The sequence below is a fragment of the Canis lupus genome, chromosome 7, assembly GCF_011100685.1.
Source record: "Canis lupus familiaris isolate Mischka breed German Shepherd chromosome 7, alternate assembly UU_Cfam_GSD_1.0, whole genome shotgun sequence".
Taxonomy (NCBI): domain Eukaryota; kingdom Metazoa; phylum Chordata; class Mammalia; order Carnivora; family Canidae; genus Canis; species Canis lupus.
This window is the reverse complement of record NC_049228.1, coordinates 26,340,869-26,368,330: the sequence shown is the minus strand read 5'-3', so window position 1 is coordinate 26,368,330 and position 27,462 is coordinate 26,340,869. Positions and strand designations below refer to the sequence as shown.

Below are 27,462 nucleotides of genomic sequence, written 5' to 3'. Positions count from 1 at the left end.
TTGATGGTTTATTTCTGTATTGACAACAGATAGTATTTATGAAGGTACCTTCATATTTGGAAAGGGAAAACATAGCTGTTGTTGTTATACACTGACCTCTAAAGATCTATGACAGTAGGAATTTCATGTGGTTGAATAGGGGTCTGGAGGCCTGAGCTTATAGCCACTGAAAACAATCTGGTGGAGTTTTCTTGACCTTAAGTTCTAGACTCTTTTGTTTATGAAATGGGGTTCTATCCAATCTACCTACTTCACCAAGTGGTAGAGATGACCAAATAAGATTGAGAATTGACAATGTAGATACCATCCTTTCCCTTTACCCAGGGGATGTCCCCATCTCCCACGACCACAGAGAGTATATTCAGAGGAAGGGAAGCAACATGAGGGAGATTGCTCTCCTCTGGTGACTCCCTGTGAAGAGAAAGGAAAGAGAGGTAGGCAATGTGGTTTCACTGGCTCACAGTCCCACTAAGTATGAGTCTCAGTGGTTCTCTAGACTTTGTTACAACAGAAGCAGGCTTTTAAGAAACACTATAGCATATTTCCCTGCTCCTGCCTAGAACATCAAACATGTATATTAAGGGTCTATCTCATGAAAGACATTGGCTTCAAAGATGGAAAAGGCATAGTCCCTACTCCCAAGGAAAATTGCAGAGGGGAAGTGACCCCTAGTAGAAGTTTCAAGGAGAAATAGCTCGCAAGACAGATGATAGAGGTAGATCTTTATTAGTTAATTGTATCAGGATGAAGATTAATTCAGAAACTTTAGAAGATATGTTTAAACAAAGGCTGAATAATTATTCCCATCACTTGACAAGATGTATGAGGCTTCATTTCCTATAAAGTGAAACAATAGATCCTCCAGAATAATGGAGCTCCTTGCCCTCTTAGCAGATGTCTTGGATTTCATTCCCAATCTTTGTCAGATGTGAGGTTCTAAGGATAATCAAGGTTTCAGTAAGACATAGAAAAGAAATAAAATTATAGATAGAACACTGGAAAATAACAGAAATGGACGGGCAACTTCAGGGGGATTTGTAATGGGACAGAGATAACATCACCAAATGGGGGATGGACTCAACAAATAAGCTAGGCATTCACTTTGCAGCAATTATGTTACTAAGCAGGGTGAGGTAATCTAAATAAAAGATTTTAAAAGCTAACTTCTGGATAGATCTCAAGTTCTTGATCAGTGAGTTATTAAGTTTGTTTAAATCTTCTTTTATAGTGTCTAGTTATAATTTGGCCAAGACTAAATCTGGTGATATTTAATATTGAATGGATGAATGGACTTGTCTGTCACCTACTTTTACAGCCCCTTTTAGCACTTTGCTCCACTATATCTTTGGGCACTACTGCCCACCTTGGTGAGAAACCTGTGATCCAAAAAACCTCTCCCTACCCAACATACACCTTCAATACTTGGGTTCTGGATCCAGTTTCAACATGGCCCTGCTCTTCACTGAAGAAGAGAACCCTTGAAAAATTGCAGTAAAGCTTCCACTGAAGAAGAAAATGGAGCTGGCCAGGAGATGAAGAAGTATCTAAGATCTAGGAGGAGAGCCAAAAAAAAGCCAAAGGAGGAGTGAGATTCAAACAGAAGATGGTGAATCAGGAGGCCAAATGTTGGAGAGAGGTCTGCGGCAGCTGAGAAGAGCTGGGTTCGGGGATTAGAATTGGTAGGCAGTGGAGACTGAGAGGAGAAAAGACAAGGGGCAAGATGTTAAAGGAAAAAAGCAGCCTGGGAAGAATTGGGAGATCAAGTAATAATAATGTTGATAACCAGTGTTTATCGGAGAGTGTAGCTGTGCATTTTGAATTCCACTAAACAGCTGGCATATCTTACCTCCTTGCACAGATCCTATTAAGTAGGTACTATTATAATCCCTTTTTTACTCATGAGAAAATTGTGACACTGACTGGACAGTAATTTACCCACATAAATTTACTACATCACATACTGATAATCTGAAACTGATGAAGCTCAGATTCAAACTTAGATCTGTTCAGGTTATTGTGCTTCCTACTCTAGGTTTGTTTGAAAGAAATCGTTTTATCTGTATCTCATTAGGAGAATGTGGATAGGGGAAATTTATTAAAACAGGGAAGAGGGACGCCTGGGTGGCTCAGCGGTTGAGCGTCTTGCCTTTGGCCCAGGGCATGATCCTGGGGTCCAGGGATCAAGTCCCGCATTGGACTCCCTGCATGGAGCCTGCTTCTCTCTCTGCCTGTGTCTCTGCCTCTCTCTCTCTCTCTGTCTGTCATGAATAAATAAATTAAATTTTTAAAAAATAATAAAATAAATAAAACAGGAAGATATAAGGATACATGCAAGTAGATGGGAAAGGAACATTGGAGGTAGAGGCTGAAGATACAAACAATGAGTCTAATGCATGGAAACTCGCGGATGATGAGATAAAGTTTCCCAAGGAACAGAAAGGGTTCTACAGACACAGCTGGATAAGTTAACTTAAGACATAAGAGAAGGAAGAAAATAGTCACTGGGTTCAGTGATTAGGAAATAATTTTGTTTAAAATTGCTTTAAAACTTGGATTTCACAGAGGAAGTCAGTTGTTAACCAATATTGTTATTTCTCTTATGAGTTATGCACCCTGTCAAATAGAGTCAGAAACAGCATTGCTCGTCATTTCTAATTATTTTCAAGAAATGGATTATAATGCTGAAAAAAATCATCAGTACTCTATCATGTCAAACATTCATATTGCTCCTTTCATCTGAGGAATTATATTCTTCAGGCTGTCTCTGAATAGGTAGGGCATGTAAATTGAAATTCTTTTGATTTCAGGGGTCAGAAACCCAACTTGAACTACTTAGGTAAAAGAAGATTGCCTTGTCTCACACTGCCTGACCTCAGGAGACAGAGGGATGGAACCACCTCGGGAAAATGGGAACCGCAAGCTTGATAATCAGCAGGATTTTCCATTCTTTTTTCTCTGCTTTTGTCTACTACTGACTTCATTTGCTTCTACTCCAGGCTACAAGCAATCCCTATGCCAATCTGCATCCCTTCTCTACTAGGAAAAGAAAAAGCCACTTCTCCCCAACTCCAGTTTACAGATCCCAAGAAATGTTCAGAAAGCTACAATCGGGTCATGTGTCCACACATGGGACTAAGCACTCACCAGGAGGGTGAGGTCAGTTCCCACTTGGAGCCAGGTGAAGGTGGGGTATTTCAGACTCTGAAAAAGAAGGGAAGCTATTTCAGAAGAAAGATGGTCAGAAACAAATAATAAAAATCTATATACATGGAATCAGTTCTTTTACTGATGGGAGAGTGAAGGTAGAGGCATTAGAAAAGAGACTATAGAGAGGGATGCCTGGATGGCTCAGTGGTTTAGTGCCGCCTTCAGCCCAGGGAGTGATCCTGGAGACCGGGGATCGAGTGCCACGGCGGGGTCCCTGCATGGACTTTTCCCTCTGCCTGTGTATCTGCCTCTATGTGTGTGTGTCTCTCATGAATAGATAAATAAAATCTTAAAAAAAAAGAATTAGATTTGTTTTTTGTTGTAATTATTGCTAGTCTCCAATTTTATTTTTTGTAAACAAATAGCAATATATGGCTAGGAGTGTTCTAGGTGCTTCCTCAAGGGGCAGCTTCCCTTCGTCAGATAAAGTAGCAAGGAAAAACTCATGACAAATTTATCTTGGAGCAGCAAGACTGTGCTTGCTTCAGGCTTGTCTTCACCTGGATTATTCATGGTGATCTCAGAGAGCCTCACCTGCAGAGTCAGAGTGAGTGAGCTGAGGAAGGGGAACTTGAAACTTGCACTCCACTTGGTCGGCTGACAGCCTCTGAGCTATCATTTCATCTTCCATGGTTCATTGAAAATGAGGGCTTGCTTCCTTTCTGGCTCGGAGAATATGGACAATTAGACACTAGAATATAGACATCATATGTCCAATTTGTATCTCTTGACTTTAAATAGTTTAAAGGAATTAGCATATTTCACACAGCTTAAGGATTTTTTTCTCATTAATGAAAGGAATTTATGAAAGTAGTTATTGAATGCTTAGAAATAAAGCAGGAGACAAGGATGATCACACAGGCAGAGTTCCTGGAAATATACAAACATGGAGGAAGGCATCATGGACTTAAAGAATAATGCTTATGTCTGATTTATTGTATGCAGTCCTTAGCCTGGAATGCCAAAAAGATGTATTGGAAAAAAACTCAATTCATTGGTCTATTGTTAAGAAAATAGAAGAGACTTTACTAGTAACCTCCAGATTAATAAGGAAACACAGAAAACATGTTCTTCAACCAACAACTGCTTTTAGGATTAAAAATAGTCTTAATGGATGTTTTTCAAGTATTTTGTGTTCTCTTCCACCCACTGGTTCAGAATCAGATTCAACTAATATTCATGAGTGACTGCCCTGTGTCAGACACTTTGCTGGATGCTCCTATTACCTAATTTGATTCCTGCTTCTCCTCCATAAAAGTCTGACTGTTCTCATTTTATAGACACTTGAAGAAATGAAGAGTCTTACCTAAGGCCTCATAAGTGTTGAGTGAGGAGCTAGGGTTTCTGGCATTGTAGTCTAGGGTCCTTGAATTGTGCTCCTTCTATTGACACTTGTCTCTATTTTATCAGAGTCAATGAGACTTATCAACACTTAGATGTTAAATACCAATGAAAGTGAGAAGAAAAACATTCTTCTTTGCTAATTAATTTTATAAACAAATAATAAGCAGTTGTATAGAAATGATAGAGAATAGAGCAACCTGTAATTTGAGTAGTCATGAGTCATGGCATGGTATAAAACTCATGTCTTTTATGTGTGTGTGTGTTCACTTTTTACAGTGTAAACAAGCTTACAGAAAGGTGTGAAAGGTGAACACAGCAGATTTGAATTACAGAGAATATAGGTATGGGCTATCCCCCAGCTCATGGAATTTCATCAAAAACCCTATATGGCATGTGTTGAAAGACATCAGTGTCTTGGCAGGAGCAGTGTCACACTAGCAATATCAGAAAGTCATGCACCACTGTGGGACCTAAAGATAAGAAGTACTGCTGTACAGTCTGTCCCAATCAATACACTATTTACCAACTTCACATGAAATGCCCTTTTGGCAAATATAAAGGTTCTCTTAGGGAAACACAGGATGTGTTTTTTTACCTAAAATTAAAATAATCAAGTGGATTATTAAAGAACAAATATCAATTATCCCTAAATATGTCACCCTAATAATAAGGCTAATTTCACTTTTGTCTAGACCTTTCCTGAGGACATCACTATCTTTAGAATGCATCATTTTTATTCCATTTGTCTCTTGATAAATGACAATTTGCAGGAGTTGAAATACCTGATCTTGCATTTTATTTTGTAAGCCTACAGACCTCAGGAGCATGATTGCATCGTGTTTGTTTGTCCTTTTATGAAGTCTCTGATGGTGCCCTGATGTTCAAACAAACATACTAAAAACAAAGTAAGTGTGCTAAGGAAGACCATTTCTCTGTAGCCCTCGTTTTCCCCAGTCATTTCTGATGCAAAAGGACAAACCCAGGGACTGCTTCCTGATTATGCATTTTCAGTTTCTTAAGCAACTACAACAGGAAGGCTGGGACTAGACCTATTTCCTGTGATGTGATATACTTATCAGCCCATTGCTCCTATCACAACTCACCTTCTAGCTTTTATATTTTTAATAAATCCCTCTTTTCTTTTTTTAAAAAAAGGTTATATTAAAAATTTATGAGGAATTTTTGTCATTCATTGATGTCATTAAAATCCATGAGGAAGGAGAAAGATACAGGATCTCTTCCACTGTTGTTTGGGCTTTCTTCACCATAGGTCAACCGTTCAAATATCGTTTTTCTTGCAACATGAGGGAGGACAGAGAAGAGGCCTCATGGGGATCAGCATGATGACAGCAAAGCAGCAGGACTTGCCATGTTCCTCCATTACTCTCTCCTCCATCTCCTCCTTCTCTTCTTTCTCTCTCCTTACCCCTTGCTCATATTCTCCTGCCACCCCCATCTCCCTGTATTGTTTTATCTGGAAGATTTTTGATGTTGTGAGAATATTAAGATTGAAGAAATAATATCTTTTTAAAAATTTATTTTTATTTTTATTTTTGAATATCTGAGAATTCTGATGACCTCAGAGGAAGGTTCTTTGGGTTTCCTGGTTATCGGATGACTAATTTCTTCTCTAGGAGGAAACTGTACATTAGTCAGGCAAATTAGCTCTCCTCCAGCACAGGAAACCTTTCTACTGATCTTCGAGAGTAAGAGAGTCACAAGGTGCTTTTTTTTCAAGATTAGACGAAGAATCTGTATTGGCTCCTCCCTGGCAGGAAATAGAAACAGCTCTTCCTAGGTTCTGTCCCTGGACAAGGAGAGAGCAGGAGTAGTGTGAGGAGCAGATGGGGCAGTCAGGGCCTTCTGTTATCGGCCTCGAACTGCCTTTTTAGCCTTGTCTTACAACCCTCTGACATGTATAGCCTTCTCTCAAGGGAAATAGAACCTCCTTTTCTCTTGGTATGCCTCCAGACTTTAGCTTGACTGCCCTTCCCACTCTCTAGAAAGCACCATCCTGCACCTGAACCACAACAGGCACACGCACAGTGGCTCGGCTGCCTCCTGTGCCAAGAAAACACATCTGTCCGTTAGAGGTCCAGGCCTAGGCCCATCTTTCTTTTGCTTCTGTTAAGGAGCTCAGTTTGCTCCATCCTTCCCCTTCTCCTCTCACAGCTACAATAATTGGTAAGGCGTTAATCTCCATCAGGAAAACACACTGGAGCTGAAACCAGATATGATGCTTTTGATAAAATTGGACAGACTTTGAAGAAGTGGTGTGTGTGTATATGTGTGTTTTAGTGAAGGAACTAAAGGCAGACAGCGTGACTGAGAGGGGAAGCTGAGATGACAAATACAGAGAGAATAATAAAGTAAGGTGATGGAAATAAAATACCACCTTCTGGTACTGATAACATATCCTACAGAACCCCATTTCCACGAGGCCTCTTACATGGCTGGGTTAATTATTCCTGTCTCTTCACTTTGGCCTTCATCCTACAACTGTCAGCCTTATAGAAGCTAGAGATTCACTGAGACTTCCCAAACTCCAGTTCAATATTTAAAAAACATCTTTTTAATTTGGAAAGGCCACCACACACATACTTTTTATATCCAAAATGCCACAATGTTCCCTAAATTGCATTTAACCTCCTAAGCGCTGCTTTGGGCTCCTTATGTATGCCCTTGACCAAAACTAAAGACTAAATGGTTTATATTCTTCTCCCTTCCCTTCTCCAGCCTTTTCCTGAAAGTTCTAACTTGGTGTTAGAACAGTTTCAGACAGTCTGCATCTCATCCTGCAGTTTGTTTGTACATCGAAGCCTTTGATACATCAAACAAAACCTCCAAGAGCCTTTATCGCCTAATCATGTACACATAGACTCTCAGAATGTTGTAATAATATACTCTATAAATAAAATGTGAGCATTAAAAATCGATTGTGAATACCTGAGTTTGCTTCTATAATAAAGGCATATTTGTGAAATATAAAAGAAAAAATTATAGACCTTGTAAAGCCTTTTCCAGATAAAATATGAAAGATATTCATATATATATATATATATTCATAGCCACACACATGTCCAATTTATGATAATTAACAACTTGTGTTGTTTTGAGATGAAAGAATTTTGAAATAAATATTGAGAGTATTAGAAATAAGCCTTCTTTTTTTTCCTTCTTTTCTTTCAACAAATACTTAATATCTGCTACATATATATTAAATGGTGTAGGGAATAAAAAGGTTAGGGACGCCTGGGGTGGCTCAGTGGTTGAGTGTCTGCCTTTGGTTCAGGGCATGATCCCTGAGTCCCAGGATTGAGTCCTGCATCGGGCTTCCTGCATGGAACCTGCTTCTTCCTCGGCCTGTGTCTCTGCTTGTCTCTCTCTGTGTCTCTTACGAATAAATAAATAAAATCTTTAAAAAAAAAAAAAAGGTTAAAAAACTGGCCTCTGCCCTGAAGTTGCAATCAATCTAGTTAGGGAGATAAAGCATAATGGCAAAGATTATATGAATGATATAGACATTAAAAGATAAATACATAAAATGCCATGACAATGTGTGATTATACAGCAAGAAGTGTTGGCAATTAGTGCTGTGATTTTGAGGTAGATGTCTCTGTGGGTTGGGTGGTCCTGGGAGATGGGTAGTTCTGGAAGGCTTCCCAGACAGAGGAAGAGGAGCTTCAGCTGGGCAGGAAAGAAGCACAGGGCCCTTCTGACAGAGGGAAGTAAGCTAAGTAGCGGATGAAAAGACTATATTTGATTAAAATGCATCAGTAATGGAATCTTGATAATGTTTAAAACTAGATGCTTAGAGAAAGAAAAGAAATACAGAAAGATATTCACTGTGGTTGGCTTTGAAGAGTGGAATTATTGTTTCCTTGGTCTTTGTATTTTCCAAATTATCACTAGCTTTTAAAAAATAATACATAAGAGTGCCTGGGTGGCTCAGTCAGTTAAGTGTCTGCCTTTGGGGCAGCCCGGGTGGCTCAGCGGTTTAGCGCCACCTCTAACCTAGGGTGTTATCCTGGAGACCTGGAATGGAGTCCCACGTCGGGCTCCCTGCATGGAGCCTGCTTCTCCCTCTGCCTGTGTCTCTGCCTCTCTCTCTCTCTCTGTCTCTCATGAATAAATAAAATCTTTAAAAAAAGGGGTCTTCCTTTGACTCAGGTCATGATCTTAGGGTCCTGGGATCAAGCCCCACATTGGGGCTCTCTGCTCAGCAGGGAGTCTGCTTCTTCCTCTCCCTCTCCCTCTGTGCTTTCCCTCTCTCTCTCTCTCTCTCAAATAAATAAATAAATAAATAAAATCTTAAAATATAAGAAAAATAATATTTAACAAAACTTTAAAAATTATTGCATCAATTTCCTATTGATGTTCTGCTCACAAACCTTCTGGTGGGAAGACAGGATTATCTCTCCTAGTTCGTGTTTACAACAGACTAGTAGATTATTATTTTTGTTTTTCTCACAGAAATGTGGGGACAAATTTCCACGATTAATACTTTGTTCAGTATATTAGGTAGCCTTTATATTCTATTCCTTTTATCAAATTAGCCATTATTCTAATTATCTTCTATGTGATAAAATTATCCCCAAACTTTGTGGTGTATAACAATACTTTAGTATGTGTATGGATTCTATGGATCTGTTATAAAGAAGGGCACATGGGGATGATTTGTCTTTGCTCAGTAATGTCAGAGCCCTCAGCTGGAAGATTAAATGGTTTGGGGGCAAACCATTTAAGCCAGAGGCTGCAATTATATGAAGGCTCATTCACTTACCACTGGCAGGAGGTGCTGGCAGTTGACTGGAATATAAACTGAGGCTATTGGTCAGAATACCTACATGTGACCTCTCCATGTAACCTGGGCTTCCTTACAATATGGAGGCTGTGTTCAAAGACTGAGTGTCTAAGAAAGAGAGAGATCCAATCAGAGTTCGTATCTCCTTTTATGATCTTTTATGACTAAGTCTTGGAAATCACATAGCCTTACTGTTGACACATTCTATCTGTCAAGGGAGTCACAAAGCTCACACAAAGCTCAAAGCCACACAAGCTCCCTCTAGTTTCAAGGGGAGGAGAGACAGACTCTGTCTTTTGATGAGTGATAGTGGTGGTGGTGACAAGTTTCCAGAAGAGGATATAGAACTGGATAAGTTTGGTGAGAAATTTTGGAAAATACGATTTACCACAGCCATTGTCACACTTTCTCCTGCAACTAAGTCAGTTGCCCTCAGTTATTGCTGAAAAGGTCAGATGAGCTGCAGATTTTCTGGCCCAGAGCTATGTCAGATGACTAGAGATTCCTTGGTGCAGTGATACCAAGAGTTTGCTGCAAATTGCTTTTCCCACTAGAGAAAGGTGCCACCTTTGTCACTGAGGTGAATTAGCTTATAGCCTAGAAACCACTGTTTATTTTATTAATATGCTGACCAAGGCAAGAAAGTTCTGCTGAGGGAGTCCCTGTCTCACTGAAGCTGATATTCTATATTTGTAAATAAAGCTATAAAACTATTACTTGGGTGTGAGAGGACAAGACATACTCAACATAGGGAGCTTCGGGAAAAAGCAGGAGAGAAGGTATATAGTACATGAAGGAGAGAGGACTTGTGGGAGGAGCTTTTCTAGTATCTTCCATTCACCTTTGCTGAGTGGGAAATCTTTGATGATACTAGTTGGGTCTTGGTGGGCAAAAGATAGTAGAATGATCTCCAAGCAATAACAAAATGAATTAAGCCAACATAGTTATCAGCTTCCTGCTTTGTCACTAATATGCAATTTGATTTATTTCAACTCAAGAAATACGTATTTTACACTTATTATGTACCTATTTTAAGTCTGTGAGAAGCATAGGTAAAAGGACAAAATGACACTCTACTATCACAAAGTTTCCTTGTAGGGGCAAGGGAATCAGAAGAGAACCATATATATATATATGTATGTATATATATATATAATTTAATTTTTTCACCCTAAAATGTGAATGTAAGTTGTTAATAAGAGTGGTGGTACAGGCAGCCCGGGTGGCTCAGCTGCCTTCAGCCCAGGGCCTGATCCTGGAAACCTGGGATCAAGTCCTGCATCAGGCTCCCTGCATGGAGCCTGCTTCTCCCTCTGCTTATGTCTCTACCTGTCTCTCTCTCCCTGTGTCTCTCATGAATAAATAAATAAATAAAATCTTTTGTTTTAAAAAAAAGTGGTGGTACAGCTTAAACACTAAACGAGATCAGAAAAAACAATGTTTACCAAGTTTTTCTGTGCTAGTACAAAACAGTGGAGATGTTTTATCTAGTCTTGTGAAAATAGTGTCTCAAGGAGCTCAGAAAGGAATGTTTTATTTTTTAATTTATTTAATTTTTTATTTATTCGAGAGAGAGAGAGAGAGAAAGAGAAAAATCATGAGGGGGGGAGGGGCAGAGGGAGAGGGTGAAGCAGGCTCTCCACTGAGAAGGGAGCCACAGGCATGGCTAAATCTCAGAACCCTAGGATCATGACCTGAGCCAATGGCACCACCCAGGCACCTGAGAGGAATATTTTAGAACAGTGTTTCCTAATTCATCTGACAATAAAAGTCATCCATTAAGTACAGATTTCCCAGTCCTTCTCCTAAGGATTCTGATTCTGAGTATCTAGGGTGGGTTTAGGAAGCTATATACCTTTACAAAAGATTCTATTATAAGTAAAATTTTGGAAATTGAGATTTAGGAGAAATTGCAATTGATCAAAGAGGAGTGAAAAACCCAAAGAACTCCTCTTGCAAGTAAGAGATACATAGAAGCGCAGCTAACTAGGTACCTTTTGCACCTTTCACAAATTGAACCTACACTGACAACATTGCAATGTAAAAAAGAAATTAATTAATAAAAAGGAAGTTATTTCAAAATATTCTGTCCATCTATTAAGTTTTTTTTTCAGCAACCGTGAGTCTTTGACTAAATGGTAGATATATTTTATTGTAATTGTGCAAATAAATACATCACATTACATTTTTAGCCTAGGGGCACCAGGGTGGTTCAGCCAGTTAAGTGTCTACAGTCTGCTTAGGCCGTGATCCCAGGGCTGGGATTGAGCCCTGCTTGGGGCTCCCTGCTGAGTGGGGAATCTGTGTCTCCCTCTGCCCACCCCTTACTCTCTCTCTCCTCTCTCTTTCACATGCTCTCTCTCTCAAATTAACAAAATCTTTGAACTTTTTTTTTGTTTTTTTTTGTTTTTGTTTTTGTTTTTGCCTATAACTAGGTTCTGAAAAAAAGGCAAAATTAAAAATATGTAATGTTTAGGAGTACTTGGCTGGTTCAGTTGGTGGAACATCTGACTCTTGATCTTGGGGTTGTGAGTTCAAGCCTCACATTGGGTGTAGGGGTTACTTTAAAAAACATGTAATATTTAAAATTAACCAAAATTATCTTAAAGAATGTAAAGTTTAAATTCTACTTATAGTGATCATAAATATCTTTCTCCATCCCTATTCTTCAAAATAAGCAGTTTTCCTTTCAAACCCTTTAAATTTTCCTCCATTGTATCTTTGGAGATGGGACTATAACTAGTGAAAATCCTAACAAAGTCTAACTAAGGCCGAATGTTTCTAAACACTTGAAAGAAGTCATGCTTTAATATCCCATCTCGGGCAGCCTGGGTGCCTCAGAGGTTTAGCACTCACCTTCGGCCCAGGGCATGATCCTGGAGACCCGGGATCGAGTCCCATATCAGGCTCTTTGCATGGAGCCTGCTTGTGTCTCTGCCTCTCTCTCTGTGTCTCTCATGAATAAATAAAATCTTTAAAAAAAATCCCATCTCACACATTATGTAATGAGGATTGTATTGCTCACTCGTAGACTTGGGTTTTTTTGGTCTTAGTTTTAAATGAAAGAATGCACATAAAAGCTCTACTTCTGTGTAGAAGATGCTCAAGACATTTAAATATCCTATTTCATGAATCATCACCAACTTCGTCATGATCAACCTCACAGTTACACTTGATTGAATAGCTCCTTTGTGCCAAGAATAATGCCAAATGCTGTGGAGGATACAGAGGTGAAATAAGATACACTTCTCATCCCTCCAGGGAAGACACACTAACTGCAGTGCAAGTAAGAAGGTAATAATCCGCGCTCTGAAAGTTCACAAAGTGGAGGGCTTGCAGGGGCTTGTACAATGGGAAAAGACTTCATGGAGAAAGTGGTTTCAGAGCTCACCTACAAGAAGTTTCTATATCCCATATTCTCAACAGTTCCTTAACTTTCCCTAGAAGCATGACTGTTACTCTTCCTTAATTATCTGGTGATATGAAATGATTCATGTTTAATGCTCTCCTAAGGAATGGACTTTCCCAATGAGTTTCATTAAATTGAGTGAATTCGGTGTAAGGAATTGAGAGTTGCATGGTGGAAGGAAACAGCGAAGGTTCTTGCATACCAGTTTCCCTGAATATCGATTCATACAAATCCTTTAACAGCTTCCAGACTGACACACTTTAATATTACATGATCTCCCTGTGCAATACGAAGTGGGAAAATTAATCCATATAATGATTTTCACAATTCAGGCCTCCAAACAGGATAATGACTGAATAACAGATAAAGTAAGTGTTCTTCAATTATCCAGAATTGCTTCAATTTATAGAAGCATTGAAAGATGGTTCTAAAATAGATGCAAATAACAGAGGGAAGAACATGTCAGGGAAGGTAAAGATTGAATTATAAGCAGTCACTAGGTGGTTGTGAAGGCAGGGCAGCAAAGAGAGTTCTAGAAACACTTTCAGATCCTCGGAAACAAGTAATCCCTAGCGAAGTGTCCATTTGCCCCACACCTCTACATTTTATTATTTTCTCGCATTCTCTTTGGATTTTCAAGTCTTGTGACTGAATAGAACAATTGGAAAATGGACACATCATAGCAGACTGTCTTCTTTGTTCCATATATTCAGGATAGAAGAATGGAAAGGAAAAAAATTAAAATATTTAAAATAACTTATTTTGCCACAAATCACCAACATTATCATAAAACATCTGATTTTTTTTTAAGGGCTCAAAGTTCATATGCACGGGAGAATCGGACAGTTCCACCAAAGTTAGGAAAAATAGCAATTCCCCACTGCCCTCCTCTAATTTCTCCCTGTTCCCCAAACTCCCACTGCTTTCCCCTCCTACAGTCAATTGCTATACCATTTTCCTCCATGCCCTAAATTGCATGTGTCGTTATTCTTTGTCTTGGCTTTTTCAAGTTTTAGGCAATACTGATTTGCTTTCTGCCATAGAAGCTGAGGATTTTGCTCTTTTTCCTGTTCCCTGACCTATAACACCTTCTAATTGTTCCAGCCTTCTGATGTCGTTATGTCATAATTTTGATTACATTAATTTTTATCGTAACTGAGATCATGTAAACACTATTCACAGATGAATTTGTCTTGCGTAACTCTGTTTTCTAAATTGGTTTTGTTTTATTTTTTTAAAGATTGCATTTACTTATTTGAGAGAGAGAGGAGAGAGTGCACAAGCAGGTGGAGCAGTAGGCAGATGGAGAGGGAGAAGCTGGCTTCCTCCCGAGCAGGGAGCCCCATGTGGGTCTCGATCCCAGGAGCCTGGGATCATGACTGAGACGAAGGCAGACACTTATTCAACTGAGCCACACAGGCACTCCTTGTTTTAGTTTTCTAAATAATTTTCGCTAATCAGCTATCTTTTCACAATTGCCTAAATTTCCCCACAAGTCTCTCAGATGCAGTAGATGTTCTATCAATGCCATCTTCCTGCAGAGGTCTGTCCAAGTGCCTTCTGATCTTGAATCCTCAGTGGCTGCCTCTTACTCAGGATACTCTGCAGCCGTGCTGGGTTCTTCCTTCACTATTACCCTGGGGAATCCTCCTTGCTTTTTCCTCTGGATTGGATTTCATGTTTCCTATATCAAGTGTCTTCTTTTTTGGTTTCCTATCTTGTTTAGCAGAGTAAAATCTCCTGTCATGAGAAATGATGCACAGTAGGTAAACTTCTTGAGATGTTTCCTGTCTCGAAATGGCTTTATTCCCCTGAAGTTGATGGCTTAGTTGAGCATAGAATTCTTGGATGGAAATGACCTTCCAATCTTAGTATTTTGAAGACAATGCTCCCACTGCCTTTCAACTTTCTGTGTAAAGGTAGAGAAGTCCTAAACTATTGATTCTTGAATCTTTGGGCATGGATCTGTTTTTCTCACCTATCTTTAAAAGGTCTATGATCTTCTCTTTGCATCCAATAGTCTCAAACTTCACAATGATGTGCCTCAGTGTTGAGCGATCATTTTTTTAAAGATTTTATTTATTTGAGAAAGAAGGAGCAAGAGCATGAGCAAGGGGTAGAGTCAGGGGGTAAAGGAGAAGCAGGCTCCCCGCTGAGCATGGAGCTGGAACTGGGGCTTGATCCCAGGACTCTGAGAGTCACCACCTGAGCCGAAGTCATATGCTTAACTGACTGAGCCACCTAGGCAACTCAGCACTATCATTTTTATCCAGTGTGCTGGGCACTTAGACTAGGGCACTTTGAATTCGAAAACTTAACCCTAGAAAAATGTCTTAAAGTTGTTTGTGTCTTTGCTCTTCTTCTATTATAGCTATTCTGGATCTTCTTCATTAGTCCTTTGTCTTTTTGCCTACTTTCCAGACAATTTCTTCAATTTTATCTTCCAGTTTTCCTCTTGAGTTTTTTTTATTTCTGTTTTCACATCTTTACTTTATAAAAGATCTTTTTTGTTGTTGTTTTTGACAGGTTCCTTTTGTATAGTATCTGGTTACTGTTTTATGGTGGCAATGTCTGGCAATGTTATAATTTCTTTTTTTAAGTTTTCTTCTCTGCATAGTCTTTTTCTTCTACTCTGATGTTTTGTTTGTTTTAGGTGTCAGAGCATTTTCTTTTTGGCTGGTAATTAGTTGTCTATTCCTTTTAATAGTGGAGCATTAAAAGTTTATTTGATATTCTGAGCACAAGCTGGGCTTGACTATGACCTTTCCATGGGGTGAATTGGTTGAGAACACTCATGTCTCAGTATCTTTTAGGTCTTCCCTTATAGGATAATCACATTCTCCAAAGAAGACTCTTCCAATCTTCTGCCTAGAGAAAGAGAGAAAGAGAGAGAGAGAGACTGGCTGTCAGTACAGGAAAACAGCTAGGGGTTCAGAATCAAGTATGTGTTCATTCTACCCTCAAATTGCTATTATACAATTTTTAAAAATATTAAAAATTTGAAGGTATAGTGCTATAACCACCTGTATTCCCTCCACCTAGATTTGACAATGGTTAACAGTTGGCCACATTTGTTCTTACTCTCCTCCTCTCCTGAACCTTTGAAGGTAAGATGCCATTATCATGACATTTTACTTTTAATATTTCAGCATAAATTTCCTCAAATAAGGACATTTTATACATAACCACAATGGATTATATCTAATAAAAAAATAGGGGTACTCAGGTGGCTCAGTCAGTTAAGCAGCTGCCTTCAGGTCAGGGTGTGATCTGGAAGTCCTGGGCTTGAACCCCACATCGAGCTCCCTTCTTGATAGAGAGTCTGCTTCTCCCTCTCCTTCTACGTACTCTCTCCCTCTCTCTGTCAAATAAATAAATAAAAATGTTAAAAAAATAACAATAATTTATCACTTAATGGTCAGTCCTTATTCAAATATCCCCAACTATATACTCTTATCTACTGATTTTATTCGATTAATAAATACCTACTGATTTACTTGATGGTATTTCTACCTTAAATTATGCTAGGTGTTACCAAATCCAGGGATCAATCCTCTCCATAATAAATCCAGTCTTTTGCTAGAGGTAGGAGATGAGTAGTCATCTAGACATGTAGAATAGAGGAAGGTCTCTATTTCTTCATTTGCAACTTCTGCCCCACTATCACCACCACCAAACACGCTTACCTTTAACCTCCCTTCCAGTAGTACTTGGTGTCATTTCCTGAATGAGCTGTTTGGGGATTCTGTATCACAATCTGGGTCATTTTTTTTTTTTTTGCCATTTCCTACTACTAAAGTAAGATTTAGTTTTCTCATATCTGCTGTGTTAAGGAGCTATGTTAAATTATATTATTTATTTTTCAAAACAGAACATATTCGACAGTAAAATTCTCCTCCTACTTGTCTCTTTCTCTCTCAAATAAATAATCTTTAAAAAAAGGAAGTAAAAGTTGATACTATTATTAATTATGCCAGGACTATTAATAGAGGTAAACCAGGATAGTCCTTGGAAGATGAGCGAATGGTTCGAATGGTTACTGTGGGAAGTCATTTCCTACTATTCTGCTTTGCAACATCAAAGCTTTGTTCTTCTGTTCCTTTCATCTGCTCACCCCATTCTTGTGGCTTTATTTGCAAACCAACCAACCAACCCTTTCCTGTTGTTTTATGGGGTTTTGCAAGTAAAAGTAATGGTATACATTCGCATGCATTATCTCTATCCAAGTTAATTATCCTGAACTCACCTTGATCATTTTGTGCTTGCATTGCATTTTTAATTTTAAAGTTCTTCAATGCCTTGGCTGTTCTTTAAAATCATTACAAGTGAGGTATTTTAAATTAGTTTAATAAATATCTACTGATTTTATTTGATAGAGCTCACCATCATTGTCTATTTCATATACTGAATACCAAGTAAGTGTCAAGCAAACCAAAAATATACGGCATATGATGGTTAAGGTAGTTTTTAGTTAGATTCTAGGATTTATTGTTCTCTATGTCTGAAATAGCTTCTCTTCACATCTCTGTGAAAATCCTAGTCATCTGTTAAGTTCTACGTCAAATCTGCCTTCTCCTTGAAATCTTCCCTGATAATTTCCTAAAAAAAAAAAAAGGAATTTTCTTTTCCTCTAAAATCTTGTGATGCTCACAGTTTATATTATACAAACATGCACGCATGTACAACACACATTTATATCACTGAAACAAGAGTACCTGAAAAATACTTCCTCTTACTGTGAAACACTGTGATATTTTTAAAATTATTATCTTTTGCTTTTTAAAAATTACTGATGGATTCCCAAAACATTGATTTCTTTACTCTGTAATGAATTGTGACCCAGGATTTAAAAGCAATTGCCCTGGAGGCACATGAGTGGCTCAGTTGGTTAAGTGGCTGATCCTGGATTTTGGCCCAGTTCATGAGCTCAAGGTCCTAGGATTGAGCCCCAGAGGGGGCTCTGTGTTCAGCAGGGAGTCTGCTTGAGGACTCTCTCTCTCTCTCTCTTCCTCTGCTTCTCCCACCTCCCCCCACCTTGCCACTCTCTCTTGCTCTCCCAAATAAATGAACACATCTTTTAAGAAATACTGCCCTAGTGCAGTGTTTCTTAACCTGTGATCCATGTATACAACTCACTGTAGGAACTTTTGTCCTAACTCCTTTTTACCCTTGGAACCATCTGATATCTTTGAGCCTCAACTGTTCCTCCTAAAGATACATAGTATCTTAGCATTGAAAAAGGCAGATAATATTTTGATTAATTAAAAATATGTCAAGGCTTGCCTGTCAAGTATCACCAACTTAAACTGGACAAATATATTTTTTTTTTCTCTGAGGCTTCTTGAATATGATTTACATATGAAAAAAGACAAAGGAGATGGCCCGAGGGGTTGGCTCCTTTTCTGAGATCTGCAGATTCTTTCTCCCTGTCAGCAGAGTATCTGATCTTTATCAGGGCAGAGACTTGAGCTGTCCAGAGTTTCTGGACAACATTTAGGAATGAAGAACTCATGTTTATCAGGCAGTTTAGTCCTTGTGACCTCCAGAATAATCCTAGGATTTGCAGTGCACATGAGTTATCATGTGTGTGATCAGTGATTTATAGGTTTTATTGAGTTGGGAGATCCTCTTATAGGAGTTTCCTCAAGCTTTGTACTTTTGACTTTGCAGGCCAAATAATTTTTTGTCTTGTGCATTGTAAGATGTAGCATTTCTACCAACTAGATATGGCATTTCCTCAACTGTAACAACCAGAAATGTCTCCAAATGTTGCCATTATTTTCCCCAAGGAGAAAAATTATTCCTGGTTGAGAACCACTGTGGTTCTAGATAGTAGTTACTTAGCCCATGTCTCAAAGATTTTCTACAGTCTTTCTTGCTATTCTTTGGCATATGTTGTTATACTTTAAATATGGTTGCATTTATCTGTGCTAAATTTATTTTGTAATTCAAACTAATTTTTTGTTATATTTGCCTATTGAGTTATAACATACTTTCCCCCTGATATTTAACAACCATGTAGAAAAACATCCAGTTTTTCAAAGGTCAACTCCATGGAACTTCTCTTATTCTATCTGACATCTTAAAACAAGGAAGAACTAGCACAAATAGAAAGTCAGGTGAAGAAGCTAATTTATGGGGAAGATGAGTTCTATTTTATTCAGGGAAAATTTGAAGTGATAGTAGAATATCTAAATGCTATGTCCAACAACAAACTTGAAGAGAGGTTGGGCTATAGACCTGGGAGTCAACAGCATAGTTATGAACTAAAATTATGAAGTCCCCAAGAGAAAAATGAAAAAGCTCAGAGGACTGAAGACTAAATCTTAACATGAAGCTATAGAAATGAAGCTAGCAGAAAGAAAAAAGGATATTTATTGACTGAAATTATGAAAGCTAACGACTGAATGGTGAATGGTAACCCTACCACAGGGGTATCAATAAAGCCAAATTATAGGAAAAAGGAAGAAAGAAGGAAGGAACTAAAGAAAAAAGAAAGAGAGAGAGAGAAAGAAAGAAAGAAAGAAAGATTCTGTGTACCAGAAGAGCATTGCAAGGACTTGTGGAGTAGTAGTGGGTGGGTTTGTGGTTTGGAGCGGGAAAGGGAATAGATAAGGTGCCTGGTGACTTGCCAGCCTTGAGATAAGGATGTATTCTAATCAGACTTCCTTGGTGGTAATCTACTGAGGATCACCTGGGGAGCATCTGTTCCCTATCCTGAATAAAGTAATTCCTAGAATGAAAGGAAAGATGCTCAACATGGTAAAGAATGTAAAATAATCCATCTTTCTATTGTTCCTACCTTCTTTTCAACTTTCATATCAACCATTTACTTCTGCTCTTGAGTGAGATAAAGGCTTGTCTACTGCAAGGATAAAGAGGGATGAAAGGATAATTCATTGTTTTATACTAAGAGTGGTATCAGTAGATCATTGGAACTGTTACCTAATTATTGCCAGAAAAATTAGTTTCCACATCATCATTTATAGAATTTAAAAAATATATCCAGTTGACTTACATCAAGATTCTTAGAATGGGTCAAATCATTTATGTCCCTGGGAATGCAATTACCAACCAATTCGACTTAAAAGGTTCATAAGGAAATTTTGTCTGAAATTTAAGCATTTTACTAAGGTGTTTTATTTTTTTTCCCCTACGGCCACACGTGCAGTACCTGACGCATGCTCTAATATCTGCTTCATTTTTTTACACTAAACATTATGCCGTGTGCCACAGCACAGACACCTTAGAGCCTCCCTATTCCCCCATTTGTCTGGCTGCTTTCTGGGGAAGAGAGTTCTGGGTCTCCCGACAGTCAAGACGAATAAAGGAAACCAGAGTTATATTTTATATTTCTTATCTAATGAAAGAAGCATCCCTCAGTAGAGACTAACTTCCTCTTAGTGTCAGTCTGAAACGAATACATCAGCAGAGACAGATGAATGCATTAAACTCATTAGGCCAGAGGCCCAATCTCTCCTCTGAGCAGAAGCTAACGCCTCTGCCTCTATAACTCTGCTTTCTAACAGAGCTACAAGCGGGGATTGGGAAGAAAAGTGGTCAAGCATTTTGGAGTTTCAAGCAGAAACCGATTCCAAAAGATCTCGAGGGACCCCAGTGGCATAAAAATCCAGGGTGGGCATACTGCCGGTTACTAAAGTTTAAGAACCAGGCACTTTTTTGCTCTGCACAGTAGCACAAGAGGCGTGTGTTACGTGACCTCCTTCCTCCCTTTTGGTGAACTCCAGGGCCCGAGGCTTCGTCAACGAGAGCCCAGGCGTTCCCGGCCGGGCCCCTACGCGGTGCAGCCGAAGCTCGAATCCAACAGAATGCAGACCACCTCCGCCGACCCGAGCGCAGCAATCTGGGGCGCTGAAGGTCTCCCCGAGGCCGAGGAGATGCGAGGGACTTTCCGCTCCAACCAATCAGGTGAGAGGAAATCTTGGCGCACCCCTCTCCACCTACCAATCAGCACCTACCTCCACGGGCCGGGCCCATCGGCACCGGAAAAACACCTTTTAAATTTTTTTAGTCATAGCTTTTTTCCCCCACCGTCATTCTAGGCCTTCCATCCCACGAACTGTGCTCAAAAGAGGAAAGCTGAGTAAAACAATTCCAAAGCTGTTCATTCTGGCGAGGAGACGCGGAACTCTACACCTCTCCATCAAAACTGTGATTCCGGGAGGGATAAAGGAAAAGGAGCGTTCCAGAGGACAAACTACAACTCCCAAGAGGCCTTGCGCGGACTCGGCTGGCCCCGGGCGAGGGGGCGGGCCCTTGCAGAGGAGACCGCTGAGGGTCTCGGGGCTCCTCTCCGACTTCCCGAACGTGAGCCCCCGCCGCGGGGGACCCTGAGGTGGGCGGGGCGGCGGCCACAGCGGCTCTCGCGCTTTGTGTCCTGCCCCCACCTCCCGTTCCTCCGCCCGAGACGTCGGAGGGGGCGTGGCCCGCGCGGAGGCTGGTGGGGGCGCGAGCGCCGCGGGACGTGGGTGACGCGTCTTCTTCCAGCTCAGCGGTGTGTGAGGTGGCGCGGCCCCGCCGGCGATTGGCTGTTGGGAGACTAGTACGCAGCGGCCGTTGGTCGCCGGCAGCACGGAGGGAGAGCCGGGGCGGGCGGGGGGGATATGGGGCGGCAGTGGCGGCGGCGGCGGCTGGAGGAGGCGGGCGCGGACGAGCCGGCGGCTGCGGCAGTCCCAGGAGACCTCCTGTGAAGCGCGCCTGTGGGCGCCGCCGTGGGCCCCTCGGGGAGGGCGGCCAGTACGCGAGCCGCTGAGGAGCCGCTCCCCCAGCGCCGCAGCCCTTAGGACTCTCGGTCCCATCCTCTCGCTCCTGCTCCGGCTCCTCCATCTTGGCCTCGGCAGTGGCGGCTGCCGGGAGGATGTGCCGCCTTCTGGCAGGGGGAAGAAGGAGGAGAAGATGAAGAAGTACCGTCGGGCCTTGGCCCTGGTCTCCTGCCTGTCTCTGTGCTCCCTCGTCTGGTGAGTCGCCGCGACGAGGCGGGAGTTTCCTGAGAGGGGACACCCCAGGTCACACCCCCAGATCATCTTGGCTCTTAGGGTGCGGGTCTCGCAGGCCCTGCCGGGGCGACACAGCGAGTATTACGTCGCGGCTCTCCCGCCGCCGGGCCCGGCTGCGCTCTGTACGGTGTTGAGGGTGTGTGTTGGGATTTTCAGACTAAGTGGGAGGGAAAGGTGCCTGAGCCGAAGGGACCACCCGAGTGCCCTTGTACTCAGTGACGCGGCCCCTCGGAGACGGCGGGATGTTTGGGTAGTTCTCAGGTAAATGCAAGGTAAGTCCCCGGTTTCCTGCCAGCCGCTCGCTCTGCTAGTGTGGTAAGGGTGGAGAGAGTGTCGGATGTGAGTGTTCCCGACGTGCGATTTTAAAAACGTGATTGTCACGAGGGTGAGAGTAATGTACACGCAGGAGTTCTTGGCCATTTCTTAGTGTCTTGTGCGCTTTCGCGCACCCTTGGGGCTGCTCCTCTTGGAAACTTTGGGGTGGGGGGGGGGCGTTATGAAGCACGTTTCCAAGGGAAGCACGTTTCTGATGGAAAGCCGTTGGTTTAGTAGAGTCTTAGGTGTAGTGTGTACAGTCGGTTCTGGTGGTGTGGCTTGGATAATGTCCCTGGTAATGGGAGGATAAGTCCTGGATTTTGAAGGCGAGAAGAGTGCTCCCTGTGTCCCTATATCTGTGTCTACCTTGCGGGGTGTACTTTACACATTTTAGTACATTCAGTCCTCCCAACAGCACCATGAGGTAAGTATTATTGCTAACCTTATTTTTCATTTGTTCCTAAAGCTTATGGAGTGTCTGTTGCTCCCTGGCACATTTGGGTGTCTCTGAGGCACAGAGACCTTGTCGGTAAAAGGATTGCTGTCATTATACTCGGAAAAGCCATTTTTAACCCCCCCCCCCCCCTCTTAGAGAATTTGTTTAGTGATGTGTGACGTTTGCTGACTGAAAAGATGCTTCGGTTAGAACGATTACACTAGATTAAAGTCTAGTTAAACGAAGTCTCTCGTTTATTTATGGAAAACACCAACAATATGTTCATGTTCTTGGTGCCTAACCGATTCCAAAGATACTGAAGTTGTAGAGTTCCTCACAGAAAGTAGTAAATGGAGAGGAAAAGGAAACACTTCCCTGGCTGAGGAATTTTGAATGGAAGATGGACAGAAGTTTTAGAGAACAAGATGTTTGGCTTTTTGACTTTGATTACAAACCCTTTTAAAGGACTGCTGTCATTCCTCCCTTTCTGCTTTTTAGTATCATGTTAGGTACCAAGAAGTGCGTGCAGAGGAGTCGACTCATCCCATTTTAAATTTGTAGGTGAGATACCAAAACCTTGTGCTCATATCCACCTGTTCCTGAGGAGGGCTTGGTAATTTACAGGATATATATAATTTATTTCCTCTTTTCCTTGATCCTGCCCAACTTAAGATCATGTTATTCTTCACCAGCACTTTCTGAAATGGCTCATAGGGCAAAGAGGTTATACTTTTCATTCAAGTTTAGAATGATTTTTTTTTTAATTGAAACATATTTGACATTGTGTAAATGTCATTGTGGCATTTCATAAATTTAAGATGTACAACATGTTGACTTGCTATATTTATATATTGTAATATGATTGCTATTGTAGTGATAGTTATCACTTTTTTCGTGTCACATTATCATTTCTTTTTTGGTGGTTGGAATAATTAAAACCTAGTCTCATAATAAATTTAATAATTTGCTTGCAATATCATTATATGCATTATACTCTATAGCATATCTCCAGGACTTAGTTATCAGTTGCAAATTTGTACCCTTAAACATGTTTTTTTTTTTTTTTTTTCCCAATTTTAAGTAGATGGTGGAGATGAAACCAAACATTACAATGTGTCTTTCTGAAATCATTTTTGGATTTAAATTAACCATGGTTCTATTACTTTGTGTAACTTCTGGCTCTCTTTTGCTTAGGCCAACTTCATATGGCTTCTCATTAGCAATAGTGAGAAGATCACAACCTGTTAGAGAAAAAAATCAGCCTAGTATTGAAAGTAGTAGTCAGAAAGTTCTGTAAAGTTTGTTGACTTTCACAGTGAAGAATGGATGTTGAGGGTTACTTAAAGGAGTGAAAAGTTTATGAAACTTTAGCTAAAGAAACAATTGTTTTAATATATTTTGAGATTGGTTTGGACTACCAAATTTAGGGACATTTTAATTATTCTTTACTGATGCTGTTAAAGGACATTGAAAAGAGGGTATTTAGGCTTGAGATATTCTTGGAAGGGTAATGATGAGATTGGAGAAGAGGAGTGGTACGTGATACTGACTGGCAAGAGGGTATATTATGTCTTTGAGACTCTCTTCCTTGGGGAAATTGAAATTACTGCACTGATCCAACCAGAGGTCTAATTCTTGTTATGGTTTGCTCTAATGTCATTTTCCAGTATCTCCATTCTCCCTTTACCATTAATGGTTATGTTCAGCCATTGTAGGGTTAGATAGATGTTTACAGAAAAGTAGTTAAGCTCATTTTAGTAGCCATTTTTGTCTTTGTCATTCATTAATTGTCCCCCATTTTTGATCCATTTCTTTTTAAAGCTATATCATTTTGCAATTTATGAATGCTGTGCTTTCCTATTACAGTTCTCTAGTTTCTAAAGTTCTCCTTACCAATATTACTGATTTTTTTAACCCCCTTTTTTATACTCTCACACTTTATATATCTTGATTTTGTCTTCCCTCTCCTTTTGTCTTTTCAGCCTAGAGTCCTAACCTTAGACTCTTTCACACAAAACCTGTCCTTCCATCTTATTAGTCATTCTGGTTGCTATTTTTTACTTTTGCATATATTATATGATTCTTTATTAAGTAGTACAGAATATTTTAGGCATAAATGTACTGTAGCTGCAGTACAGAGTAATATTGATTAGAATTGACATCTATCTCTGTGTCTGCCTTGTGGTGTGTACTTTACACATTTTAGTACATTCAATCTTCCCAACAGCACTATGAGGTAAGTATTATTGTTAACCTTATTTTTCATTTTATAGTGAAGGAAGTAGGCAAATTAAATAATATAGCGAGGTTAAACAGCTATTAAGTTTAAGAGGCTGGATTTGAATCCACGCAGCCTTGTTCGTGGCAGAGGATCCTGACTTGTCAAAGGTGAGAAGGCCTGTCTTCTAAATAGGGCTCCATCACTTTGTAGATATACATCCTTAGGCATACTATGTAATTTCTTTGAACCTTAATTCTTATATTCTAAAAGTAGGAAAACTAATTGATGCACACTTCACTGAGTTGTTAGGAGGATGAAATGAGATAATACATATAACAGGTCTTTACAAAGTAGTAAGGGTATATCATTTGTATATTTCATCATAAAATTATTCAACAAAGATTTTTTTTTTTTTTAAGATTTTATTTATTTATTCATGGAGACAGAGACAGAGAGGCAGAGACACAGGCAGAGGAGAAGCAGGCCCCATGCAGGGAGCCCGACTTGGGGCCTGAGCCTCTAGGATCACATCCTGGGCGGAAGGTGGCGCTAAACCCGCTGAGCCACCCGGGCTGCCCAACAAAGATTTTTCTTATGCTTATTATGTACCATATGTTGTTATGGGAATTGGAAACCTGAAAACAGGGAGACCAACTTATCCTGGTTTTTGGTCAGTGAAAGTCCCAGGTCCCGGGAATCCCCTGTGTTACTTCTTAGTGCTGCTTTAACAAGTTGCCAAAAATTTAGTGGCTTAAAGCAGCATACATATGGTATCTTATAGTTCTGGGGTCAGAAGTCTTAAATAAGTCTTAACTGGCCTAAAGTCAGAGTGTCAACAGAGCTGATTCCTTCTGGAGTCTCTGAGGTAAAGAATCTTTTTTGACCTTTCAGCCTTCGAGGGCTACCTGTGGTCTGTGACTCCTTCCTCACATCATTCCCACCTCTAGTTTAAGGCCTCACATCTGCTATATAACTGATCCTCCTGCCTCGTTTTTATAAGCACTTTTGTGATTACATTTGGCCCATCAAGACTATCCAGGATTATATCCCCATCTCAAAATCCTTAATTTAATCACATCTGCAAAGACTGTTTTAATACGTGAGGTAACACATTGAGGGATTAGGACTCCAACATCTCTGGGAGGCATCATGCAGCTTAATACACTGCCTTCAGTCCTGCAAACTGGAAAGATTGACCATCAGCTTAAAGAGGACAAAGATTTGATTTGTGCTTTAAGCAGTGCATATTCAAACTTTTTTGAATGTGTCTACCCTCAGTCAGTAAAACCATGTCCATGCACCTTTAATATTTCCTTGTTTATGTTATGTGCATGTGCCAATATAATGAATGATGTATAGTATACTAATAAGTTACATGAACTCAGTAGTTTAAAAAGATGAGAAAAACAGTCTGATCCTTTCTATTAATAGTACTTTTTGCTCTCAAGCAATAATTTCTGGTGAGAGCTTTGTGATTGACTAAATTATTTTACATCATGATGTGATTAAAGAATAGCTTGTATTAGTTAGGAGTCTTAGCCCTGCAATTTTCTTGTTGATTTGTGCTTGTGTAGCTATTATCTTTGTAGTCTTTGCAGGAATTTTTTTGAAGCTACTTCTCCATGTTGTGAGAATCAGTTTAATTAAGATTAATTAGTATAATCCCTAAGTCTACTTAACTGGGCACATATAAATGTCAGTGCCTCACAATGTGCTGGAAGTAACCCCCCCCCCCCCCCTTAGTGGAGCTTCCACATTTTCCCTCAGGTTTCTGACTAGTCCCTAGAATTATTGATGTGTGATTAGCTGACCTTCAGAACAAGTATAAATTCTTAAATTAGACTTAGTAAAGCTTAATTAAAAAAAACTTTTATAGAGCCCATTTTATGTTTACAGCAAAATTGAAATTGAGTGGAAGTTACGGAGATTTCCCATACACTCTGTCCCCATCCTTGTATAGCCCCTTCATTAATCAACATCCCTTATCAGAGTGGCTTATTTTTTTTAAGACTAAAAAATAAAAAAATCTATTCTTCTTGGACCCAATAGGATCATCTTGGAGAAGCTTATATTTAGAGCTAATGAGAAAAACCTGACAGTTCAACAATTCTCATACATTTGACAATATAATAAATACAAAAAATATTTACAAAGGTCTTTAGGAACACCAAGGGTAGAATTTGTATTCTAGATATGGTTCTATCACTAGCTCTATGTCCTTGGATGAGTTATTTCTAAGTCTCAGTACTCATCTGTATAAATGGTTTGCAGGATGGATAGCTCAAGATGGGAGAATTTTGTTTCAGGTAGAGGCAAGATTCCTAGAGTTTACGTGGGGGAGAGATTGGAAAGGGAAGCCAGAGCCAGGTTTTGAAGGGACTTGATAATTGTGCAGATGAACTCTGATTTTAACCTGAGAGGATGAGCCAGGGCGGTAGTTTAAGCAAGAGCGTGAAGTCAGATGGATCTTTTAGATCACTATGGGGATAGAGTGGATTGGAAGGGACAGACTGGGAGGCTGTCCTTTGGAGGATGGGAGCCCTAAGTGGCAGTCATACTGGAGAGACTTGATAGATACCTAAATCAGTGTGGTCTGTTTTGTTTGCTTTTTTGTCCTTGGTACTAATTTTTTCTGAGTATGTCATCTATTTTCATTGACCTCAGAGGTAATAAGTTCTTGGCTTGTAATTTTATTTCCATATCTCTTAT

General features: G+C 40.1%; 1 protein-coding gene and 3 long non-coding RNA genes across 7 annotated transcripts in view; 2 read left to right on the top strand and 2 right to left on the bottom strand.

Moving 5' to 3' along the window:
- Positions 1–87: 87 nt before the first annotated feature.
- LOC111096662 lies at positions 88–7,571 on the top strand. The gene is made up of 3 exons (XR_005362076.1): positions 88–434; positions 5,359–5,456; positions 7,288–7,571. It is a non-coding gene; the product is annotated as an uncharacterized LOC111096662 (long non-coding RNA).
- Positions 7,572–13,007: 5,436 nt separating this feature from the next.
- LOC111096661 lies at positions 13,008–21,226 on the bottom strand. The gene is made up of 2 exons (XR_005362074.1): positions 20,744–21,226; positions 13,008–15,632 (listed from the first exon to the last, which is right to left on the bottom strand). It is a non-coding gene; the product is annotated as an uncharacterized LOC111096661 (long non-coding RNA).
- On the bottom strand, positions 16,073–20,737 carry LOC119876431. Its single transcript, XR_005362075.1, has 3 exons — positions 20,485–20,737; positions 19,567–19,629; positions 16,073–16,125 (listed from the first exon to the last, which is right to left on the bottom strand). It is a non-coding gene; the product is annotated as an uncharacterized LOC119876431 (long non-coding RNA).
- A 181-nt stretch (positions 21,227–21,407) lies between the features above and the next one.
- Positions 21,408–27,462, top strand: part of SUCO (SUN domain containing ossification factor) — an 89,117-nt gene continuing 83,062 nt past the window's right edge. For 2 of the 4 annotated variants that reach the window (XR_005362073.1, XR_005362072.1), the window contains exon 1: positions 21,408–21,742. Coding sequence is in view for 2 of the 4 variants with exons in the window: in XM_038542506.1 (XP_038398434.1) it covers positions 21,681–21,742 (62 nt within the window). In the remaining 2 variants the exon portion in view is untranslated. The remainder of the gene's footprint in view (positions 21,743–27,462) is intronic. The other 2 variants (XM_038542506.1, XM_038542505.1) reach the window with 2 other exon arrangements.